Below are 23,696 nucleotides of genomic sequence, written 5' to 3' on the forward strand. Positions count from 1 at the left end.
TTCGTGCAAATTATTACTATATTGTTTACAGGCAAACAAATGTTATGCTGGCCACTGCCAGTTTATGCCAGGTTGTTGAAGTCACATTTTTCCACTTTCAGGTTTTAATCCAACCCCCATCTCTATGTCGCACAGACTTCCTTGTTACATAAAATTAAGAAGGAACAAAGGACAGCTCCATTAAATGTCACATAAAAATTTACTTTCCACGTCACAAATTTATTGTCAGTTAATCTACTGACGTTAAATTAAACCAATACATGATCAAGCGGCTTGTTGTGTATCAACTATCAAGCATTAAAGCAAAGGGCCTGTCAATGAAGAAACTGCAAAGGCTTAGCACTCTATATATCCACCATGAAGTTCCCAACTTGATCTTCGTTCAGTTCCTTTTGTTATCACCAGTAGACAAACGCTTCTTCTTCGCCATTTGATGGAAGAGAGTGCCATCATAAACAGCCCTGACAGTCTCCTTGTGGAGCAATTTGTCCTTGTCCTTGCAGAGGTAGTATAAGATCTCCCACTCCGTCCAACTGGCCACCCTGCATCATAATGTTGTTAAATTAAGAGGTGTGGGCGTCTACAGCAACAAAACGCCGCCATTGTCGTGCAGAGGCGTAGATTGTGCAGTGACTGCAGTCCCCTGCTACCTCAACATTCCATTTTAACTTAGCTTCATTTCAGACCTTAACTTGAACAGGAAGATAGAGACGCTATCTTGAAATGAAGTTAAGTGTCCATCATCTGTGTGTTGAGGTAGATTAATGGTGGTCAAGGCATGGGGCTGCATTAAATCGGCCGCTGCTGCACCTAACGTAGATACAACTACAGTATCCGAAGGAAACAAAGAAAATAAGCGGGTTACCATCCTCTGTAGTCTTTAGCTTCTCGATTTGCCTTCAACATGTTGCTCAACTCCTTCCCTGTTAATGCATCGTGGTGCGTGACAGCATACTTGCTAAAAATCTCTTCGAACTTTGCTGGAACGAACCTGCATGACACGGAGTTACAACGCGATATATTACTTCCTGCTGTCACAGCGTGATACCAAGTTTGTGGATGGATGCAGGTTTAATTCTATATGGTTTCCTTTGAGTTTTAGAGCGCGCGTTTGATAAGAAGAACATTGCATTTTCTGGAACACATGTATGATTATGTAGAGTGTTGAAAATGTTAAATTTAATAATAATGTTTATGTTTATGTTAAAAACAAGAACATGGTGTTCTTGAATGATGTATTATATGAACACATTTTCCAAAAGCATCTCACTTGAATGATGTATTATATTAACATTCAATTTCATGATGGGTTTGGTGTGCATGGCTGAAAAGATGTTGTAGCTAGCGGATTCAGACCATTCCGGAGTTATCACTAAGTTTTATAATTTTATATCAAAATCAAAGAAACGAAACGAAAGTATGTCACTTGCAAGAATGGAGTCCACGCTTTATTTTGCAAATAAATAAGTTTAGCGTTTACATCTATTTTTCAATAAACTCGCGTGAGATTGGATGAACATGGCTATAATAGCATAATTTGGATGTCACTACTCCTTTATCATAATGTTATTTTTTATTTGGATCTTTCTTTGGGTCACTATGTCAAGGAGCTGGTGGGACACATGAATGGGCAACCACATGATGAACGAATTAAGGCTTGTACATATAATGAATAAAGAAACCAAGTCAACCAATCTTCCTGAATCACTTCAGTGCATGCTCCTACATATAAATGACTATTATTTTAAAGAATAAAGAAGCTAAGTCAACTAACCTTCCTTCCGAATCATATACTCCTGAATCACTTCCGTGCTTACATTTGTTGATATTTTCGATGTAGATTGGGAAGAGGAGTGAAGACTTCTTTCCCTTCACAAATTCACAAAAGACATAAAATGTTAGGGACATGCAATCTTTAGCAGCCTTAGGCCCTTTCGCTTCCTTCAATATCCGGAAGAAGGAAGAAGAGAGAGATAAAGAGCACAACAAGAAAGTGCCTTTCTACATCTATGGTCACACAAGAGTTTGTTTCACTATATTAGAAGTCCTATATGTTTGGTGGCAGGGCCATGAATTTTTCTGCCACGAATTTTTAGTTGGAGAAGTAGAATTATAGTTTTAAAATTTTAACAGGAACCAAATTAGAGTTTTCAAAAATTTTAAATATATTAAACTATAATTTTAAAAATTTACAGTATAACTTTTTGAATTTTTAAAAATCTGAGGGGCCCTGCCTCCACCCTTATATAAGAGAATTGTGCTCCTATTAATATAGGAGTCTATGGCAAACCAATCACAGCATAAATTGGAATATAACTTTCCCCAGAATATATGCACCAATTTATGGCAAAAGAAAATGCACCCAAGAGCTACCCATATAATATGTTCACTATATATTGCTTTTAAGAAAACTATGAGTATCCATCGGAAGAAAAAGACACAAAAAATATGAGAAAACCAATTTATGCTGGAATTTTAGATCATCATGTTTAAAAAAAATGCACTAGTTTGATCCTTGTGAAGGACCGTAGAATTTGCCCTTCTCCCTCTTAATAAGAAGAAGAAAAAAAAAAACCGATCCGCACGGTATGCATAAATTTGAAAAGCTCGGGAGAAAAAAAAAAAAGTAGAAATCAGTGCAGGATAAGATGAGAATGAGATGCCAATTAGTTACTTCTAAGCATAGTCATAGAAAATGTGTTTTTTTTTTAATGTGAAAAAAAGCAATAAATTAAATGCCTGTTTAAAACTTTAAAAAATGCTTTTTTTTTAAATAAGTTTTTTGAAAAAAAATGTTAAAACCAAAAAAATAAGTTCTTGAATGGGCCCTTCAAAACATTGAATCTAGCTAGTGAAAACTAGTTAGAAAAGATGTGACTGGTCATATCAACATGATCTTCTCTTCAAATGTGAAAAAATTTTACATGATCAGACATCAACATGAATAATTGTGAAGAATACACCTCGTTATAACCACTAAGGCAACTATGACACAAAAAGAAAAGAAAAAAGTTATAAAATAGCGACCAAATTTTGCACTGGTAAGTGGTATGACACAAACATGGGCAACTGTCTTATCGATTTTTATTTCCTTCTATCTTACGTCACGATGCAAAAAAACATTAGAAATTTGATGACAGCATCACTTGAGCAAAGGAGAGAGAATCGAGAAGCCCGAGTCAGAAGGCAAGAAGAATCGAATACAAACGAATGGCACAAAAACGTAGCGCAGAACACGAAAAAAGATATCGATCGCTTCAAATTCCAGCCTGTTTGATGCGGCTGTTTGGAAAATGTATGGCAGGTGCAGAGGAATAATCATCAAAAGCAAGACGAGAAAACCTAAGAAAGAAACGATGCAGATAGATCTGAAGAACTCACCGCAGGAATGGTCTTACGACTCAAAGCAGTGTTTATGAAGAGGGCGCTGACAGCAGACAGCAACAAACCACAGCCAATGGATCGAAATCCTAAAACCAACATGGTAAGACAAAATCAAGAACAAAAAATTGACCAAACAAAGGAAGAAGAAAGTATAAAAAATTTACACAAAAACAATGGAGGTAAACCGAAAGCAAAGGAAATGGAACTCACCCTGGAAGGTCTCCCATGGATAGACAATCCCATCGTTGTTGTTGTCAAAGAATGAAACGTGCTTCATAAGAACATTCTCGTTCTCCATATCGTCGTCTGCAGATGTATCATGTAAGCAGCAGTAGAAATGGTCGCTTTATAATGAGCATACACACAGTGTATTATAATCTATAACAAATGGAAAAAAAATCTTTCAGGATTTTTTCTGTTAAAGATCTTCAAGGCATGCATCTTTTTGCTTTTATTGGAATCAACACCAAATGAAGAAAGAATCCCTGAAAATTTTACGTTAAAATCTTCCACCATATCTTTGAAATCGACGCGATATTGTTTTATATATATTTCTTAAGACTGAAATTTTATAGTGTATTGAGTAACTGAATGACACCAAGAAAAAGAGGGGAGAGCCATTTTTCTGCCCGTGAATGTAAGTATTGTTTTTTTTTTTTTACGAACCTTGTCAATTGTTCTTCGTTCTTATCTTTCCTTCCTTCTGTACATATTTTCTGTTTGTTTTTTTTTTTCATTTTGTTTTCCATACTTACATCTTGCATAAGAAATCGAGGAGAGAAATGCTTACCTGGTCCAGCCGTCTGTGGAGAAGAAGAACCTTGAGCGGCAGCATCCATTAAAATGTCTATCAAGAAGAGGGGGAAGCGCAGCAACTAGCAAGGACCAGCTTTATATCAGCAGAGTGATGCTTTATCAACAAACGAGTGGAAACAGCCTCTGGCTCCGTTGGTTCATAAAACCGACATGAAAGCAAGAAAAGCCGAGAGAAAATCAAGAGAGGAAGCTTCACCTTCTGATCTCAAATAGAATCGAATATCTGCTGTACTTATAAAGGGAGGAAAGAAGCTCTGACAGAAAACCGACCGGCCTCAGCGGAACATTGCCTCCGATTCCCAGCTACTGTTCCTTGGACGTTTCATCAGAAGCTAAGGTGACGAAGGGGATTACGCTCTTGTTTAAACTGCCTTCCACGTCTTCTTTCCCAGTCTTTCGGCATGTGCATTCACAGACACACACATATAAATATATAAACATGAAAACCAATCGATACCAAACTTTAATATGCATTCATGGAATTGTGAGGGCATTGATTTTAAAATGATGAAATGGTGACAGTTCAATTTAGCTGTATTTTCAATAGACTAGAATCCATTTTAAAAGAGACAAAAAAACATAAAGAAATTCATTTGTTTCTTTGACTTAAAGACATTTCAGTCACTTAAAAATACAAATTTTTCCAACTTAATTTTTACTGTTAAATCTCTTTAAAATCAATAACATAGACAATTCTCATAAAATCCGGCTTATGAACGTCTAATAGCTGCTTGTTATGTATATAAAACTTTGAAAGTCTGTCGCTGTGATGCCATTTTACAGTTTGACGCAAGTCGCAATGTTGCTGAGAATATTGTAGAAGCAGATGTGAGATTTGGTAAACTTCGATGTCTTCCCTCCGCACTTCATTAAAATTCAGGAGGATTTTAGGGATTCCGCTGTCATTGGTTTCGTGTGGATGATTAAAAGATAACACTCTTCAGGTTGACATGTTAATTTATAAAAGTAGAAGTTAAAAGGTCTTCTTTCTTTGAATTAAAGAAACCGTTATCTCTTGCACTCTCTCCCCAACGTTCACATCCTTCTGCTTATCACGATCTCTTTTTGGTTGGTAGGGCTTTTTAATTTTCATACACGATGACTGCCAAATAACAATTTTAAGGAAGGAGTTAGCAGTTTGAATCTTGTAATTATTGTCATGCTTCAATATAATATTACTCTTTTGAGCTATAAATGGTCACAAACATGATATTCTAGTTAAAAGAAAGTATTATTGGTGTAATGTAACGGCTCAAAAGTTTAGTCTCATTGTGAGAGATCTTCAAGAGCTTATAAAGAAAGTCATTAATAACATGATTGTCCTGGTTCCTAACATTTTCAGGGTTGAAACCGAAAAGGCTAAGAGGGCGGATTAAATCCGTCGAACCAGGGACCCGAGCTCAAGACCGTCAGGTTGTTACAGTGGTATCAGAACAGTTTCAACACTCAGATCTAGGGTTCCACACGCGCGGACGCGTGTGCTTTGAGGAGGGTGAATTGTAACGCTCTAAAAATTTAATCATGTATTTAAGATTATGAGAGTCTCTTCAAAGACTTATAAAAAGGGTCATTAATGAAATGATTGTCTGGGTTTTTATTCTTTTTGAGGTTGAAGGCGAAACTGCTATGGAATGGGTCGGGTTGTTATAATTGGTCTTGTTAAGCAAGTTCAAACCTTGGATACATATATAACATTGAGATTCTACATACAGTTTTTCTTGTTAAGCAAGTTCAAACCTTGGATACATATATAACATTGAGATTCTACATACAGTTTTTTCTAAGTAAACATTATTTACCAACCTTATTTCTTATATATCACGTGTTCGGCCCAACCCTTGTGTGTCTTTCGACCAATGCATGACGCAAATTGGTGGGTTTCCTCGTGCTCACTCAAACTAAAATAAGTTGGTAAAACGAAACTGAGAGCACGGGATAGATCGTGATCTATCTTGTGTAAGACTATCAACGTAAAGTAAGTAACTTCGTTTATTTTGCGGCTGATCCCGCGTTTAAGAATTGTGGTTGGACTTTTGAGTAGCCGGTGTATAATATGCATCAACGGCAAAAGACACGTTAAGAACAGAAGCTTGTCTTTCTTTTTTATTTGACAAACAAAGAAAGATAGTCATCTGGTGAACTATCATGAAGACGTTATCTGCTGTTAGATTAGCTCAAGACAACTCAGACGATAAGATTTGAACCGGATTATGCCATGAACGAAAACTAGACCCCTGAAAGATTGAAAGATTGATTGATTGATTGATAAAAGTACCTTATTTAAGCAATCTGACATCATACAAATAATCTTAAGAATGACCTCGATGAGAAACTTATATTGAACTAATCATTTTTTAGTTTAAGAAGAAACGAACGAACCGCGTTTATGACCCAAAGTTTTAAAAGTAAAAAAGTCAATAACTATTAGTAAAACAACATTTTATATGAAATTAGTTTATAATATTTCTAAATGTTCATGTTTTGGATAAAATATTAACAAGAACTTAAGAGGCCTGACTTTCTTGTTTGACTAACTAGATGGCATGTGACATATCAATTTCTCTTTTTTTTCATGTACATGTGAGACCATAGCAATTAGACCTAGGTGTTTGGGTCGGTTTGATGCTTGAAACTTAAATCCGGGTGCGGGCTTGATATTCGAACCCGAGTTCGGTCTAGTTATAATAAAAAATATTTTTTAAATATAAAATATATTTTAAATAATAAAATATATATTTTTAATAAAAACAAAATTAAATTTCTATTTGTTAACGGGCCTCCTCAAGCCTACCGGAGCCGGTTTTTTAGCAACCCACGCTCTTTCTCAGCTTTTGCTTTTAAAAGCGACATTGCTCTTTCTCATAATCTTCAACTTTAGCTTCTAAAAATGTTTCATTCTTAAGAAGCTTACTAATTACATTTTTTTGCTTAAATTTTGAGAGGGTAAATGAAAGTTATAAGCACGAGTCCAAGCATTCACTTGGAGCGGCTAGACGCTCACGCAACATACACACGCCAAAAGAAAAAGAAAAAAAAAAGAATATTTTTTAAAATTATCAAAAAAATATCCTTTTAAAACTTTTTCAGACTTTCCTTTTTATCCTAACAAAAAGTTTTATTCTTCTTATTTAAATGAAGGCATTATTATTATCAAACGTACCGAAGCATGAAAGTTCCTGCACCAGCACGGCATACGTAACCAGTTTCCATTCTGATCAAGTCGCAATCGTTTTCCACCAACCGTAGACACTTGGCAAGCCATAAGCACAGGCATTATTGTTTTCTTGAGTGCTCATCTTGGACATCGAGTTTGAGTTTGATCGGAAACATTTCTCTCCACGAATCTATTTATCCATACCATTAGCATCGACAATGAGAGCAGCAAAACCAGTAAACCCCTGCCTGCAGATTAATTATATGATGACGATCTTTCCAAGTATCTTGTTATTGAAAAGCTTTCCCATTTGAGCCCTCAAACAAGGCATTCAGGAGGAAGCTGGTTCACTCCAAAGCATCTAAGGATCTCCTTTCAGATACCTTGAACAACATTGCACTTAAAGAACAAATCGTCTTCATTTTCAACATTACTTTTGCAAAGGAAACACTGCGAGATGACGTGAAATCTAAGCTTGATAAGCCTGGACTCGAGAAGAAGACGCCCTCAATTGATGAGGGGTTCATTGGACGATCTGTCAAGCCATAGCTGAGTTTTGAAAACCTGCTATTTGAATGCGTTGCGAGCCAGTCTCCATGCTAAAAAGATATTCCTCCGGGGGAAGCTGTTAACAGTCCATGTACATCCACAGGCCAGGCACTTATGCTTCACAGAGTGAGTTCAAACTAAGATGAAGAAGAAACAAACACATGAACACGAAGATTTACGTGGTTCGAAAGGCAAGGAGTTTGTCATGTCCACAGACACATTAAAATTCTATTTTTCCAACAAGACAAACACAAGAGATGCTGACCATCTTTAAATATAAAGTATGAGGCGTACTCTTGACCCACAAATTTCTATAAAAGAGTGGAAGCCTATCTACTTGGGATCAAACTCTACACTTGGAACATATTAAGCAGGATCACCTCTTTGGTCGAAGTTCTGATTCATGTATTCCAAACTGGACCTTGTTCATAAGCTAGCTATCAAAATTTTTTAACTCAATTAGAAGGTAATCAGACGATGAGTGTAGGTCTTCATTTCCTTGAAAGCTTCCTTCTCCATTTTGCAAGGATGAAGTTGAAGAGAACCAGAGGAAGTAGGAGTGAGCTGAGCACATTCAAATGCACGAGCGACAAATGAACGGATGATTAATATGTTCCCCGCATTCCAAAGTATGACGGACAGAAGTTAATGTTATGTAATAATATTTTCTTTGTCTAAATCTGGCTCCCAAGAATGTCTTCGTTTCTAGGTGATAATATCTTTGTTACAGAGTGACTTATATTAACCATGATTTTCTTAATAAGATTTATGTATAACTTTCATAACAGGCTTATAAGTCAAAAATTCGTAAACCAGTAGGCTCTCAAAGCCTTGGGGATCAAAATAGTTTGAGTGCTTTTTATCCGCTTCAAATTAAACTAGACCATTGTCAACCTTAATATGTGTGCTATATGCATACTAACATAGGTATTAGTATGGTTAATGATTAAAATACTCTTAGTTCACATTGAAAACAAATTTATAAAGACAAAAATGAAAATGAAAAAAAAAGTAAAAATACTATAAAAGACATTTCTCTTTAACAAATTATCAAAATGTCTTTCCCTCCTTTACTGCATACGGTGCACGCGGCTTGCGGTGCACATAAAGGGTTGCTGTGTTGATCTTCTGAGTTATGAATCATATTGATCCTCAAACAAGCTTTGAATCTTGGAGGTTAGGGGGACAAGGAGCCTCTCTTCGAGCAGTGGGCTTCATAAACTTCGCGTTCACCCCAAAAAAGAGGGAAAAGTAATAATAATCTTGTTTTTCTTTTCTTTTTTGACAATGGGAGGAAGTTAGTCTTGAAGTAAGAGGACCTAATGCTAGCTGCATGTCTAACTTGTGAAACCTATGAGTCTAAAGTTGGAGGTGAGTTAATGAGCCTAGAACTAAAAAAAAAAAGGTTTCACAAGAAGCAACGCTTGTTTCTTATGAAAGCACTAAGTTTTTTGAAATCCAGAATCGGAGAAAGAACAAAGAGAACAGAAGTTAAATTAAGCTGCTACTGAGAGCAGAAGCAATAATCAAAAGGTGATGTTCTTGCATTCTAAGCCGGCGAGCCATTGTTATTTTCGAGAACATTAATGGTTTTGTGATTAAGAGACTGCACCAAGATTTATCAAACAATGTTCGCCAAGAGATGTGAATTATTTAAAAAAAAAAGCAAGTAAACTTTCATTAACAAGTCTATGTTGGACAAGAACATAAAACAAGCAGAATTGAGGGACATAGCTAGGCTGCTGCAGCTTTCGAGATTCTAGGGGCAACAGTCAAAACATGTTTGGAAGGTTGAAGCTTGGGGACTCGTGAAATTTAAAACTCACAAGTTCAGGGCCAGAAGCTTCAAGAGTAGATGTTCAAAAAAAGAAATTTATAAATAATTCTTGAGTTAATTATTCCTGACTACCTAGTGTTTGAGAAATTACAAATAAAAAACCTTAGTTTATAAATTAATTAATAAACGTGCTTCATGAATGAAGAATAAAAATATTTTTTAGAAGACTATGTTATCTTTAAGAAAATTAAACTTAAATTTTGTCTTGAGGGACTTAATATAGCTGGTTTAGCTGGTCTGTAGATTGCAAACCGTGTACTCTGAGTTCAAAGCAATCATGAACCCCAAGAGTGGGGAATGAGGAGAAAGCTTCTGTTCACCATGAAAAACTGAAATTTCACAATCCATAACACGCAAAATTCCCTCAACAAATTAATAAGAAATTGGTTAAAAATAGTGAATATCACTGAACGGTATTTTCTTCCTTCTCGTCAAGAATAAAATGTTCTTCAAAACTACGTCCACAGTTGCACTAATTTTTGTAGTTTTTTTATTCAACTGTCGTGAACTGTCAGTGTCATGCTTGTCCACCATGTGATTTCATCATGGTCAGCTGCGTCACCCTCGCCTTTCTTAGGAATGCTTGCTTTCTTCTTCTCAAATACGCTCCCCAACCGAAGGTTAGTCTAATTTTCTGCATGTTTACGTGAATTCAAACAATATCAACAACTGGTTCTCCGCTAAGCTGACTGCTCGACTCCCACAGAATTGCCAATTTGATCGTATACTCCACATATATGTTATATGCATGTGCTACATGAAAGCAACTGATGTTTTACGTATATAACTATACACTATACATTTATATAATATGCATTTCAAAGCAAGGATTTTCATTAGTTTTATGCATTTATGAATTATGATGCATATGCATCGATTGCGAAATTAAGTTTCAAATCGGAAACCACTCCATCTCTTGTTTGGTTAATAGTACAATGAATGCTCTTCACCAATTGAAGACGAAGTAGTCTCGTTTAAGAACCGTCGACAGATGGGCCTCACCCGCAGAGGAGTTGGTGTTGTAAAACCGATGTTGACAATGCTCATTGTACAGGCTAAAGCAAAAGTACTTTTACATCTCGAGATGATCCGATAGAAAGTATTCGATGCAATTCAAAGCCAAATCTACCTCTTGAAAAAAGAACAGTAGATCGGAAGAAGTTTGGTGCTGAATTTTAATGGCACTGTTCAGCGTCCGCTTGCTCACAGCGTTGCAGCAACAATCAGAGCTTCTCCATCTCCTTCGCATGCATCGCTGCAGCCACTAAACACAAAGTCATGTCGCTTTCTGTCAATTTATTTCTTGTTCTGTCTTCACCTACTCCTACGTTCTTTGGGACCCTGGTCTGCCTCTCGCTTCGCGGACACACCTTTCTATATGTCCTCTGATAGATCTCTCTAGAGTGGGGACTCCTTTGTTCTCTGCCTTCCCTTACTTTGCTTCTGAATCTCCGGTAAATCAAACCGCATCTCCACGTCTTAAAACTTGTGTAACAGCACATGCATTGCAACCTGGGCCGGACAGCCATTAACTCGCCCCCTCTGTATTGGAGAGAGAGAGATAATGAGTAATGAATGCTTTGGCAGCTGCACTAGTATCAAACGGTTTGGTCTTTTTCACCCGATTTGGAGTCTGCGTGTGTTGATATGAGTGGGGTTTGGTGTTTTCAACAAATGGCATCTTTCACCATTACTTTCTCTTGTTTCAAAGAAGCTACAGGGCAGAAGAAGAAGGAAAGAGCCCAACCTTTTACTGCCCTTCTCCGCTTCTCTGCCTCCTTATTGCACGGTATGGCGCGTTGTGTTTCTCGGGGGATTCATATTTTAATGCCCCCCGCATTGCACAAGCAGGAGGAGGAGCGGAAGGGCAGTTGGGAAGTGATGACAACGCGCGGCGTCTTGGTCTCAATGCTCTGGCTCCTCGTGTGTGGCAGTGGCACGTTTCCGGCGGGTTGTATGGCCGGAAAAGTGCCTGCGGTGATCGTCTTTGGAGACTCGACGGTGGACCCGGGGAACAACAACCAGATCGACACCGTGCTGAAGAGCGACTTCGAGCCTTACGGGCGGGACTTCTTCCAGGGGAGGCCGACGGGACGATTCTCGAATGGTAGGCTCGGAACCGACTTCGTCGGCGAGTTCCTGGGGGTGAAGCCTGCCATCCCCGCGTACCTGGATCCCATGTACAATATCAGCGACTTCGCCACCGGAGTCAGCTTTGCCTCTGCCGGAACTGGCTACGACAACGCCACTTCTGACGTGCTGGTAAGCCCTGATTTCCGCCCATCGTTAGTGTGGCACTGAGCCGTGTTCTGCTACTAGAGAGTCGTGCTGGAACCTTGGTCACTTTCAGCACCACGGCCTTCCAAATCAATGCCTGTGATCCGCCATTTTCTGGAGCTGGTCGTGGTTCTGCTTCATAGAAAGTGAAAACCACTCGGGTTACTCGGACTCGAGTATAAACAAAACGCCTAGTAAACATGAATCGGCCATGAATCATATAACTCTGTTCCTTCACTTTTTCAAAAACTTTGCTTCCTTTAAATTGATTACGTCTGGTTCATGTTTTGCCAATTCGAGGCTGCTCCTATGTGATTCCGCCAAATATTCTGAATCGTTGCAAGAAATTGTTCTATTTCTTAAGGGTCGGGATTAGTTTTCTCGTTCTTTTAATAAAGATGGAGACAAAAGGGATGAGTTATGATGGTGAACTCACCTGTGATTGATGGATTGAAAATGAAATTTTTGTTCACAACTGACAACGGAACTCCATTCGAGACTGACGCTCCCCGTGCTTCGAATTTATGCACAAGACCCAGATGAAGCCAATGCGAGGAAATCCGGAAAAGACGTCCAAGTCAACCGCTCCCCTATATATTCTATTCATTTTACGAATACTCCTTTTTTATGTATGCTCCTTATCACATGTTCCTAGTAATATTTTTTTAATGGAAAACGTTATAATATATATATATATATATATATATATATATATTATATCCTTTTCTGCAAAGTATGGTCAGTGCAGAGGGCAAAGATTCGGCTCTTCTCTAAATTGTAGCCATCAAGAGGATTCAAGTTACGTATGTGTGGAATTCAAAGGGGTCCTCATTGTTAATGATGCTCTTAATGATTTGTAACTAATACGTACAAGATCTAATGCTTCTTTCTTCAACAGGATGTTATACCATTATGGCAGGAGGTAGAGTACTTCAAGGACTATCAGAAGCGATTAAAACATTTCTTAGGGGAGGACAAGGCAACGCAGACGATCAACGGTGCATTATACTTAATCAGCATAGGAACAAACGACTTCCTGGAGAATTACTACGCAATGCCTCAACGACGAACAGAATTCAGCGTCGAGGAGTATGAGGACTTTCTGGTGAAGATTGCCGCCGGATTCATCCGGCAATTGCACGGTTTGGGCGCCCGGAAAATTTGTCTCTGCGGCATCGCCCCCATGGGCTGCCTGCCATTGGAAAGAACTACCAACTTCTTTATGGGGAGCGAGTGTATCGAGGAACTTAATGAGGTGGCCTTAGCTTTCAATGCCAAGCTGGGGGCGATGGTGAAGACGCTGAATCTTGAGCTTCCGGACATAAGATTGACGCTCTCGAATCCCTACGACGTGCTTCTGGAAGCAATTCGGAAGCCATCTTTGCATGGTAAGTTTCATTCTTAAGTTTCGTCGATTTGGAGTTTAGAACCGACGACATTGAATTCAAAGTAGTTTAACACCTTCAACTGATGGAGGGACTTGGCTATGGCCTGTGTTGATTAGGGTTTGATGTGGTTTCTCTGGGGTGCTGCTCGACGGGGCTGCTGGAGATGGGATATTTGTGCAACAAGCTCAGTCCCTACACCTGTGAGGATGCTGACAAGTATGTATTTTGGGATGCTTTCCACCCCACGGAGAAGATGAACCGCATCTTCGCACAGCATTTGGTGAACGACCTCCCACCATTGTCATAGAATAATTTTTCCATCATATATAATGTACACCTCTCATCTCTTTCTGTTTGATATATATATATATGTGTGTGTGTGTGTGCGTGTGTGTGTGTGTGCTGCGTGTACCTGCCCATTAATTGCGTCCAATATAAAGTTTCGCCTACTTTTTAAAGAGTTAATTAGTGATTACCCTGATAGGTTTTACGAATTGGCTCTGCAATTACAAATCTAGATTAACTTAAAGATTGAGATTAGTGTCCACATATTTCTTAGTTCTTATGTTTGGTGCTATTCTAATCTTTAAAAAATAATTGTACTGCTTTTTTAAAAATAAAATTACTCTATACATGCTCATTTGAGAGTAGTTTTAATTTTAGCAAACAGAGTACACACACACACACATATATATATATATATATATATATATATATATATATATATATATATATATATATATATATATATATAAAGTAACTATCAAATCCTTATATACCAAACTTAATAAGAATCATCTAGGCATTGATTCTAAGGAAAATCTGAAGTTAGAGATTAATTTGAAAAATATGGAAGTTAAGTTGTTTTTCTCAAGATAATTAAATATCCTACAAGTAGAGAGAAAGAGGGGGAAATAAATAAAGTAGTTTCTTTTAATGTATTTTGCTCTCTTAAAAAAAAAGAGAGTTCAAGTTCCATATTTTTCAACTTAAATCTTCATCATCCATTATATATCTAGTACCAAATCTTTTTACTCTAGACTTGATGAAAATTATTTGAGTGGTTGATTTTAACAAGAGCATATGATGGAGATTAGAAAAAAAATAAAAATTAGGTAGTGGATTTTAAGTTTAAAAAAAAAGTAACGAAATTATATTTTTAAAGAGATAGCAATACCCTCAAAGGAAGGCAAAGAGATCTCAATTAAATAAATTGATTTGTTTCCTCTTATGAAGGTCTATTTTTTTAAAACTTAGTTTGATGTCCTTAAAATCAACGGCCCATGCGATTCCCTTTCAATCTCGCATACGAAGGTCTGGTACACAACGCGCCCTGAGCTTCCGTTTAAATGACAACGAATGGCTAGATACGCAAAGGAACTCCAAGTGCATGAGGTCGAGTATCTACAAAAAAGACTCGTGGGATGTAAATCAAAGATTAGGAAATTATACATTGTGGACAGAGTTTGTTTTTGTGATCCGTTCATCCGAAGTCCTGAATGTCTTTTTGGGTACCTGAAACTAGTTAGTCTCTCAGATCCCAAGTTTTGTCGGTCGGTCTTCCAATTATCCAGGTATGGAGATAAACAGTAGCTGGATGGTTGCAGTAATTAAAAGGAGGTGGCAGTTAGAAAGGAAATTGAAGATGGTGGTGGCCATAATGGAGGCAGCGCTGATGGATCGGAAGAAATCAATGGAAGTAAAAACAAAGAAACAAAAAGAGGTTCAATGTGTTACGACGAAAGACTAATGATCTTAGTCAAACATGGAGAAGATTATTCAAAACCGAAATTTAACCAGAAAAGTTTTAAACAAGAGCAGCAGGAGCTGTTCATGCTTTGACATCATCCGCGGCACTCCCGCTTTCATGACTCTGCAAGAAAATCCATTTTTTTGTCGATTGGCGGCGAGGATGGAGGATGGTTATGGAGAGACATGGGAGATCCATGGATGCTTCTGCAGTATTCTCTGATTCCCACCTCTTTGCAGAAGCACAGGTACAAATGAAACAACGGTTTCGCCACTCGATCGAAGGAAACAAGGAAAGGAACACTTATTAGATCGACAACCGGAACTGTGTGAAAAGAAAGGAAAGTAAGCAAGCCAAATTGAAGTTATCTCATTAGGCTGTGACTCCGGTGCAGCAGGCGAGTCGATTTCTGATTCCACGTCTTGTTTGCGATACCAGGGGAGACCCTGAAGAAATCGGGCGCATAACTCATTAAAATAAGCCTTTCGCTTTGCTCCTGATTACCTTGTTGTAGCTTGTGAGCCCCCAATGCCCTGTCTTCTCCCTCTTTTCTTTCTTCTTCTTCTTTCTCTTGATCATGGCCACGAGTCTCCCACCCTTTTGCAGGAGCTGATGCGCACCGCTTTATCACCTGCGTATCCTGAGAAAGAGAAGGAGCATGGCTTTCCTGATCTTCCGATTCATTCATCTTCTCACTTTCCCCATCGCCATTGTTCTCTACCGCCGGAGCCGAATTTTTACCCTCATCAACCACAACATCCTCATGATCAGCGTTTTCCTCTTCATCTGAAGAAGAAGAAGAAGAAAGTGGGGTGGGGACTGCACCGAAGCACCTGAAATCCAATCTCAGGCTCCTGACGATTGCCACTATGTGCATCATCTCCTTCCCAATCCCCAATGTCTCCACCCATTTCCTCCTTCTGCAAGCAGTCTTCTTGGTCCCCTTGACTTGCAGCAGCCTCGGCTTCGGCTCGACCGGAGCCTGACCGGCGATCATGACGGGTTCGTCCATGTGGGGTCTGCTGCTTCTTCTTTCTAGCTTCACATTTGTTCTCATCATCGTTGCCCACTTGCCCGGTTAGGAGGAGCTAGCCTTTGCTTCATATAAGAAGGCACAAAATCATTTATGTACAGGAGCCATTTCTCAGGCAATGTGTTCTGATCGGTGACTGTCCATGCTTGCCTTAAATACTGATAGGACTCCATGGCCTTTACTGTTGGACCGCAACAAGTTTTGGAGAAAAAGAGAAGTGAGGGAAAATCAAACATAGGTTAGGTCCTTGGAGCGTGGCTTTGAAGGCATCACTTTCAACTCAGCCTTTTCCTCCTTTCTTTAGCAAAAGCTTTAGCCTTAGCACATGGTTTGCCGTCGAGAGAGAGAGAGAGAGGACGCTGTTGAATGTAGTTGATCATGGCTGCATGCTGTCGTCCCCCTTTTTCTTCACTAATAGAAAAGAAAGCATCGCATTCAGCGGCTAAAATGATGACTTTTTCAATCAGCAAGTGCGGATGATTGGTCGGAGAAGGTAGAAAGAGGAAGAGCCGCCGCAGCGGCACCACCATCATCGGCGAGAAGCAATAGGAGCTCGAGTGCCCGTGCCACATGGTTACTGGACTCGTACTGAAGAGACCGGACGATCGTCTGTTAGTGCTCTGATTCCCAAGTTTTGGTGGCACAGTTGCTCGAGAGTACGATCTTTATTGGCAATTTGGCAGTAAGAATAGTAAAACATAAAAGAGGTGATTTCTGTGCATTAAGGAAGTTTTTTTAAGAGTAAATAGCAATGTTAAATTATCATTGAAAGAGAAAGTTTGCATCCTGTGGTAGTTTTTTGTATGGGTTTAGAAAAACCCTCGGGATAAATGATTTCTTACTGTTGCTTTGTTTTGTGTTGAAGCGATGTGTTATCATAGATGCCCAAATATATGTTATCATTTAAGAGAAAGCCTCTATCTGTTTTTCTTGAATAAAATAACGATGAAAATGAAGACTTAATTACTGTTCCGGTTGTAAGTAAATATCTTTTTTTTTTTGCGGTAAAGGAAGAAATGACATTTTGGTAACCTTTTTTACTTTTTTTTTGTCTTTAACAAAAGTTTTTTTTTAAGTGTGAATTAAGAATATTTTAGTCATTAACTACATTAACACACGAAAATTCATGAACTAATATGATGCATATAACCAGGTTCGCCATATGTAGTGCAAACGCAATTACCTACCCTAGAAAATCACCAAGATCAATACTCAGCCATGTGCGGACCGTAGCCTTTTAACAGTGCACAAAGTGATTGTCCAGGGCCAGTCAAACAGCTTAAATGATGATGATATCTGTTGCCGAGTAGCGTTCATTGCCATTATTTACACATTTAATGTTTTATAAGGCCAACGGCTTAAAAGTAGTCGTTTCCTTATTGATGGAAGATTGATTGTCGCGTAACTATTTATATTTACATTTATGTTTCTTTTTGACTTCCTTCCTAAGAATCATACTCTTGTTAGGACCCAAAGTTTCAAGAGATCATTTTACGAGTATTATACTCTGCAAGTTCTCTTATGTAATTCACGATCTATTTTCATCCATGTACCGAAACCTTTGTATATATGTGTGTGTATAATAACGTAGACCCTGAAAGCTGCCTTAAAAATCTTTTGATTGAAAGAAAGAAAGAGAGAAACACGAAGCCTTGTCCATCTCTGAGGAGTGATGACATGATATCCCTTTGCAGAGGTGATTGATTGAGAATCTTCTGGTTATGAATTATACAAATGGAAAGAATCGTGTTGCAAGCGACACAAATAGGAAAAATTGTGGTGCCGTCCGAAAGACCATGCTCCTTAGATGATCTCTCATGCTGCATTCGTTCATTATCCCCCCAATTTCAGGCGACATGCTTCAGAGGGTACCTCTCTCAAGGGGAACAAGTATGGAACCTTCGGCCTGAAAAAAAACATGGAACGGGAAAGCGGTGCTTAACTTTCACTTGGGATTTGTTGATTAGAAACTAAGGAATTAGTCACCAGATGTTCCATATGGCCATAGCTTAGAACTGGAGATCCTAATTTGAGAAGCTTATATAAATTAGATTCCTCTTGAGCAGCTCAAGCTATGAAATTGATGATGTAGTTAGATCTTATGAGATGAAAAGGAAAAGAAAATAATTTTAAGATGGGTAGAGTTGTGAGTAGCTGTTGTTGGCCTTTAGTTCCGGTGGCATATCACTACGACAGTGGCGTCGATTATCAACACCGGCGAAGGTTAGAGTCGGTGGCTGACAAAGGAGAGAAACGCCGGCAAACCATTGACGCTGCTGCCATTTCATTGCTGATCTGAGGCCTCTGAAGTGATCTTGCAAGGTAGCTTGTTATCTTCTCACACTCAATTTGTGAACTTCTTTTACTTGAACTATTCTCGTGATACATGAAGCATATCAGACTAAAACAGTGGCAGAGCTAGATTTTTTTTTTAAAATAAGCATTCATTCACAAATTTTCATATTTGTTGGGACACTCATATATATATATATATATATATATATATATATATATATATATATATATATATATATATATATATATATATATATATATATATATATATATATATATATAACAAAGCAAATGTTTGAAAATATTAATGCATAATTTAAGAAACATTGGGAGCTGATGTGGGCAACTACCCACACCATCCCATATGTGTTTGTAGTTGAATATCTTAAGAGCATTTGATAGCCTTGGATTTAATTTAATTTGAAATCAGAGGTGACTAAGGATCATGTTAATAACTTAATCTCGCATGACTGATTTAAGGTCAGATCCCTTCACATCGGACTCCATATCTGAGGTTGGCTTTGGTTATGAACTGAGGATCTCAAATTTTCTTTCCCATATAATATTAAAATCTGATGCTTATTTATATTATGGGACTCACATAAAGGGAAACTTAGATCAGTTTTTTTTTTTATCTCGAGACAATCAAATGCACCCTTGATTAAAACTTTAGACGTCCCTAATGATTTCACAAACCAGAGTAGTTAAAGTGCACTTCTTTGCTATTATCACTTAGTGAGGTAGCTTAGATTTTGCTCATTAATCAAACTGCTCACAGTTTATCTAGCGGTAAATCCGGGTAAGGTTTCCCTTTGACAGCCTTAGGGGTGAACAATGAGTTGAGTTGAGCATGGGTTAATGCTCGACTGGTAAATGAGTTTATGTTAGGACATTTGCTTAACGAGTCGAGCTCGAGTTCATGAGTCGCTCGTTCAAATAATCGAGTTGAGTTCGAGCTCAAGTCGAGCTTAAGCGTTAATCGAGTTTGTTGAATCGATCCATTCGAATGGTATATGTTTGTCGAATTTTAATCAAACTCGAACTCAATGCTACTCCGGCGTTGAGCTATTCCCTAGCACGTGCTCAGTCAAACTCAAGCATGGTTTGGAAGACATAGGCCGTAGATGTATTTTCTAAATAAAGGAAAATGATCGGGCCTATCCGTTGAATACATTGCAGAAGAAGACCTGTCAGTGAAAATTTCTGATAAAGGGAAGGGGAACCGCGTCCGTCTCATCCAGTTTGGTACGAGTGTGGGTTTCTCTCTCTCTACACGGAGCTGGGAGGGAAGCATCATCCATGGCTGTCGCTCTGTCTGGTGCCTTTTCCCGTCTCGCCCTCTCTCCACCTTCTCCTTCTCCACACCATCAAAAGGTCATCCTCCAGTGTTCCTCAACAAAACCAGGAGCCCTCTTCCCGTCTTCCTTCCTCGGAAAGCTGAGTGCTGCATCGCTCTCTGCCGTCGCTTGGGGTTGGGGGTCCTTCCCCTCTTCTTCATCGCGCAGTCCACCAAGCACCACCGCCTTCAGCGTCACCGCGTATAACGTGCAGATAATGGTGGAGGAGAACGAGCCGGAGGAGGCGCTGCTGCGACGATTCAGGAGGGAGGTGTCGAGGGCAGGGATTATCCAGGAGTGCAAGCGCAGGAGGTTCTTTGAAAACAAGCAGGAGCTGAAGAAGCGGAAGGCCCGAGAGGCTGGAAGGCGCAACCGCCGGAGGTAATTTCCTAACTACTAAATCTATTGCTGTCCTGTCCATTGCCCATTTGCCTTTATTAACTGGTGGGATGATGGAATCATTTCAACTATCTTTTCCTGTCTCAGAAGAGGAAATCTTTGTAGTTTTCCAGTTTTAGTGACCATGGAGAAGTACTTGGCTTGTGTTCTACATGTGAGGGTCTTAGTTCGACGCATAGTATTATTGGGTGATGCTTCGTTTTTATCATCTTATCATTTTTGAATGGTATCATATTAAAAGAAAATGAATAGTGCCCCTGGCCTTAATTAATAATTAGTACCGTGTTCTGGTACAATACTGTCTTTGAGTGCCAAGCAAGAGTAGGTCACAGAGCCGGTTGAAATCCACCTACTATCGACTAATATTGCAAGAATTTTGCTATTGGTGATTTGGCGAAGAAAAAGGACGCCCAAACCAAGATAAAAGTGAATTTGGTGCTTAACAAAGTTTGTGGCGTTTTCTATGTGTAACCCCTCCAGTTGAATCTACTGCAACGCGGACGTTGGCAGCTATAAGTTTCTGCTGTCTGTCAAGCCTCATGGGCGTTGTGGTATTTCGTGACAGTTTTTCTTTCCAGTACTGAAACCGGGGACGAAGCGTTTAATACTCACTTGAAGTCAAGACCCCTCATGATGATTGTTCAACTCAATTATCTAACTACAATTAGAGGAAGATCCATTTTAACCCATTTAAAGTTTCTTATAAGTTTACACAATGAGAACCAAATTCAGCCAATCATGACCTGATGTTGTGCTAAGTGCTCCATACAGAAGAATAATCATGAGCATGCTATCTGTCAATGCATGAGCCTGTAAGCATAGGGCTTGTTCACTTGTGAAACATTTCATCAAAGGATTACTTTTGATCTTCTTATATATATTTAAACCTAAAAATGTATATCTTGAGGTAACTGTCTTTATGCATATGCAAACACAAAGATTATAGATTTTAAGTTCAATGACAACTGCGAAAGTGAAGGAGATGAAGTTGCAACCTTTATGATTCTTGGTTATGACACGTCTCAACTGCAAATCGTGTAGAGGAAGGAAACTTACTTCTTGGAATGTCTGACAAACAAAAGGATAAAACTTCTGCATCGGAATTACTGGTAATAGCGTTTACATGCATACGCATGTGCCAGATATTAGCTATCAACTCAATCACTACGTAGTTTTCACATTTTCTTGATTTTTTTTTAAAGTGCTATCTACTTAATTATTAACTTAAGTGAGGTGTTCGGGTTTTCAAATCTTGTTCTTTATCTTTTTTAAGTGATTCAAAAATCATTAGCTTCAAAATTCAAATCACAGAATATTGGCAAATCAAAATTATTATTTGTACCTCGAGATTCTAACATTTCCCAAGTCTAAGATCAGGTGCGGGCCACCTTCAATTTGATTGATTATGTGTGTGAACGTCTGTGCATTGCAAGTGAATCAATGCCTTGTTAATGAAGTATATAGCTTGTGTTTAATTTCATGATGAACGCATTGTTGCCTACAAACAAGGAAGATGATAATCTCTCATTCTATTTTTTTTTCCTTTCCCTTCCTTAATATCATGAAGGTTTTTTTTTTTTTTTTTTGGACATCCTACAGGAATAGGAGTCTAAGATGTTTTTGTCATTTTTTATTTTTCTCAACCTTTTTACATTTTAGGAAATCTGATAAATCTGTGACATGAGGTTACAAGTTCACACCAAGTTATGCATTCTCTGATATTCATGGATTACTCAGTTCCTCCTCACTATTACCTTAGCAAGACATGCTTGAAAGGTGATTGAGATTAACAAAATGAAGAGTTTAAATAGTCCAAAGCAAGATAATCCTCTCAAGAGGGAGTGTCATGAATATTTCATGTGATGGTTGACTAGGAAAATTGAGGGGTATTGGGAAGTCCACTAATGAATCTTAGTATACTTTCTTAAGTTTTCAGGTACCTTATGGGGAAGGTTGTTTAGTTTATATGATAGTACATGTGATCAATTAGCCTTAGAAGGATGAACTACCAGATGGTTCCACCTTGTCTAGCATGTTTCCTTTTATCATCTATTGATTACTGATGAAATGAAAGATAGGCGGGGACTTCCCTGTTTAAGAATGGAGAAAAACATTTTTCTTGCTCCTGCCAGGATAGCTCCAAATTCTTCTTGAATGAGAACTTCGTGGATTAAGGAGAGCTGGAAGCTTCAATAACCTATTAGTTGTTATCTCTGCTGCTGCTTTTTGCCTATATCCTCTTTCCGTCATCTCATATCTGCGGATTTTCGGATAGTTCAGTTTAAATTTTATTGAAAATCTTGGGCTACCTAAAGAATTGAAGAAAGAAAACCAAATATTCTGTTTAAGTGGTGCATTTTCTCTTTCATTTGGAGGACGAATTTTTTAGATGACCAAGGGATCATGATCATTTTAATGCATTTGTCTGTGTGCAGGCGGTCAACACCATCATCCCCGCCATCTGCAGCAGATGACTCTGCACGTGCAAAGAAGACTGCAGATGAAGAAGATGATAACTGGGATCTTCCAGAAGGAGATCTTCCTTTCTGACTGATGAATTTTCGAATGCCGTAGTCCTCTTTTCGAATGACGAGCTGTGAGCAGGGACAGTGTTTGTACTCCAATTATAGAGGCATGTTAACTTGTTGAAGAGACTGTTTTCACTTTTGTATTGAATGAAAAGCTATCACCTCATACTTTTTTGGTTTTAGTCGTTAAAGAGCTAGTCATAATTGATTGTTCCATCGTTTTTGCTTTTAACAGATCATTCTCAACAATTAGAATGTTCCAAACGTTGTGAAAATATGATGGGTCGAACAGGACTGTGAGAACATAATAGAGGTGGTTCCGGGTTCAAATGTATGGCCGACTGTACTGCAACCGAAAACATTGTGAATTGCTTACGAAGATTAGTTGATTGGGAGTAAAACAATCAAATGGAAGAATTTAATTCTCTTTCTGTCCTGTTGACTTATGAATCTTATCTGAAATCTTCAATTGGTTTGCCAATAGGAAGCATGATTAATTATCAATGGATGAGAATCTGATGTATTGCAACTAAACGTAAGCAATAATTTTCTTTTGCTTTTTATGGTACGGAAAATATTTTTTGTCCAAGGAACATTTTTTGTCCTCCTTTTAGCAGATCTTTGGTTTGTTAAAACCCCTTGAGGTTCAAAGTAGTCGTTTTTTTTTCTTTAACAGTTTCGTAAATGTCAATCATTTGACGCACGTGACTTGTCTGGATGTGTTTCATAACTCGTGGAAACACTCCATCATCAGGTTTTCAAACCACTTGAAAACCAAAGACCTATAAAGTATATGAAACTTAAGTTATAATTTTTTTTTTTTTTGCGCTAGAGACATGATCTCTTTGGTGGTGAAGTAGCTGTCAGTGTGTTTATACTCTAGGTTATTTTCAATTTTTCATTTTCGATAGACAAAAAAAAAAAAAATCAAATTTGCACCTTATACAAC

At 38.3% G+C, this 23,696-nt stretch overlaps 4 protein-coding genes across 4 annotated transcripts; 2 read left to right on the plus strand and 2 right to left on the minus strand.

Annotated features, from left to right (window-relative positions):
• Positions 1-95: 95 nt before the first annotated feature.
• LOC116259054 (probable peroxygenase 4) lies at positions 96-4,528 on the minus strand. The gene is made up of 6 exons (XM_031636655.2): positions 4,175-4,528; positions 3,595-3,690; positions 3,382-3,470; positions 1,775-1,869; positions 866-991; positions 96-542 (listed from the first exon to the last, which is right to left on the minus strand). The coding sequence occupies exons 1-6, from the start codon at positions 4,221-4,223 to the stop codon at positions 383-385; spliced, it is 615 nt and encodes a 204-aa protein (XP_031492515.1). The 5' UTR covers positions 4,224-4,528; the 3' UTR covers positions 96-382.
• Positions 4,529-11,407: 6,879 nt separating this feature from the next.
• On the plus strand, positions 11,408-13,773 carry LOC116259079 (GDSL esterase/lipase At2g04570-like). The gene is made up of 3 exons (XM_031636695.2): positions 11,408-12,002; positions 12,916-13,405; positions 13,522-13,773. The coding sequence occupies exons 1-3, from the start codon at positions 11,415-11,417 to the stop codon at positions 13,710-13,712; spliced, it is 1,269 nt and encodes a 422-aa protein (XP_031492555.2). The 5' UTR covers positions 11,408-11,414; the 3' UTR covers positions 13,713-13,773.
• A 1,746-nt stretch (positions 13,774-15,519) lies between these two features.
• LOC116259294 (uncharacterized) lies at positions 15,520-16,215 on the minus strand. Its single transcript, XM_031637033.2, has one exon. The coding sequence runs from the start codon at positions 16,213-16,215 to the stop codon at positions 15,520-15,522; it is 696 nt and encodes a 231-aa protein (XP_031492893.1).
• Positions 16,216-19,705: 3,490 nt separating this feature from the next.
• LOC116258344 (30S ribosomal protein S21, chloroplastic-like) lies at positions 19,706-22,929 on the plus strand. The gene is made up of 2 exons (XM_031635449.2): positions 19,706-20,201; positions 22,655-22,929. Exons 1-2 carry the CDS (start codon positions 19,783-19,785, stop codon positions 22,767-22,769), a joined length of 534 nt encoding a protein of 177 aa, XP_031491309.1. The 5' UTR covers positions 19,706-19,782; the 3' UTR covers positions 22,770-22,929.
• Positions 22,930-23,696: the final 767 nt, after the last annotated feature.

This window comes from Nymphaea colorata, chromosome 8 (genome assembly GCF_008831285.2).
Source record: "Nymphaea colorata isolate Beijing-Zhang1983 chromosome 8, ASM883128v2, whole genome shotgun sequence".
NCBI lineage: Eukaryota > Viridiplantae > Streptophyta > Magnoliopsida > Nymphaeales > Nymphaeaceae > Nymphaea > Nymphaea colorata.

What these genes read in the sequence shown, in the direction of transcription:
- LOC116259054 (XM_031636655.2), bottom strand. Translation starts at nt 4,223, where the DNA reads ATGGATGCTGCCGCTCAAGGTTCTTCTTCTCCACAGACGGCTGGACCA. An exon ending in TCCATGGGAGACCTTCCAGG is followed by an intron (nt 3,471 to 3,594) that starts GTGAGTTCCATT and finishes TGTTGGTTTTAG; the next exon opens with GATTTCGATCCATTGGCTGT. An exon ending in GCTAAAGACTACAGAGGATG is followed by an intron (nt 543 to 865) that starts GTAACCCGCTTA and finishes ATTATGATGCAG; the next exon opens with GGTGGCCAGTTGGACGGAGT.
- LOC116259079 (XM_031636695.2), top strand. Translation starts at nt 11,415, where the DNA reads ATGGCATCTTTCACCATTACTTTCTCTTGTTTCAAAGAAGCTACAGGG. An exon ending in ACGCCACTTCTGACGTGCTG is followed by an intron (nt 12,003 to 12,915) that starts GTAAGCCCTGAT and finishes TTTCTTCAACAG; the next exon opens with GATGTTATACCATTATGGCA. An exon ending in TCGGAAGCCATCTTTGCATG is followed by an intron (nt 13,406 to 13,521) that starts GTAAGTTTCATT and finishes TGTGTTGATTAG; the next exon opens with GGTTTGATGTGGTTTCTCTG.
- LOC116259294 (XM_031637033.2), bottom strand. Translation starts at nt 16,215, where the DNA reads ATGATGAGAACAAATGTGAAGCTAGAAAGAAGAAGCAGCAGACCCCAC.
- LOC116258344 (XM_031635449.2), top strand. Translation starts at nt 19,783, where the DNA reads ATGGCTGTCGCTCTGTCTGGTGCCTTTTCCCGTCTCGCCCTCTCTCCA. An exon ending in GGAAGGCGCAACCGCCGGAG is followed by an intron (nt 20,202 to 22,654) that starts GTAATTTCCTAA and finishes GTCTGTGTGCAG; the next exon opens with GCGGTCAACACCATCATCCC.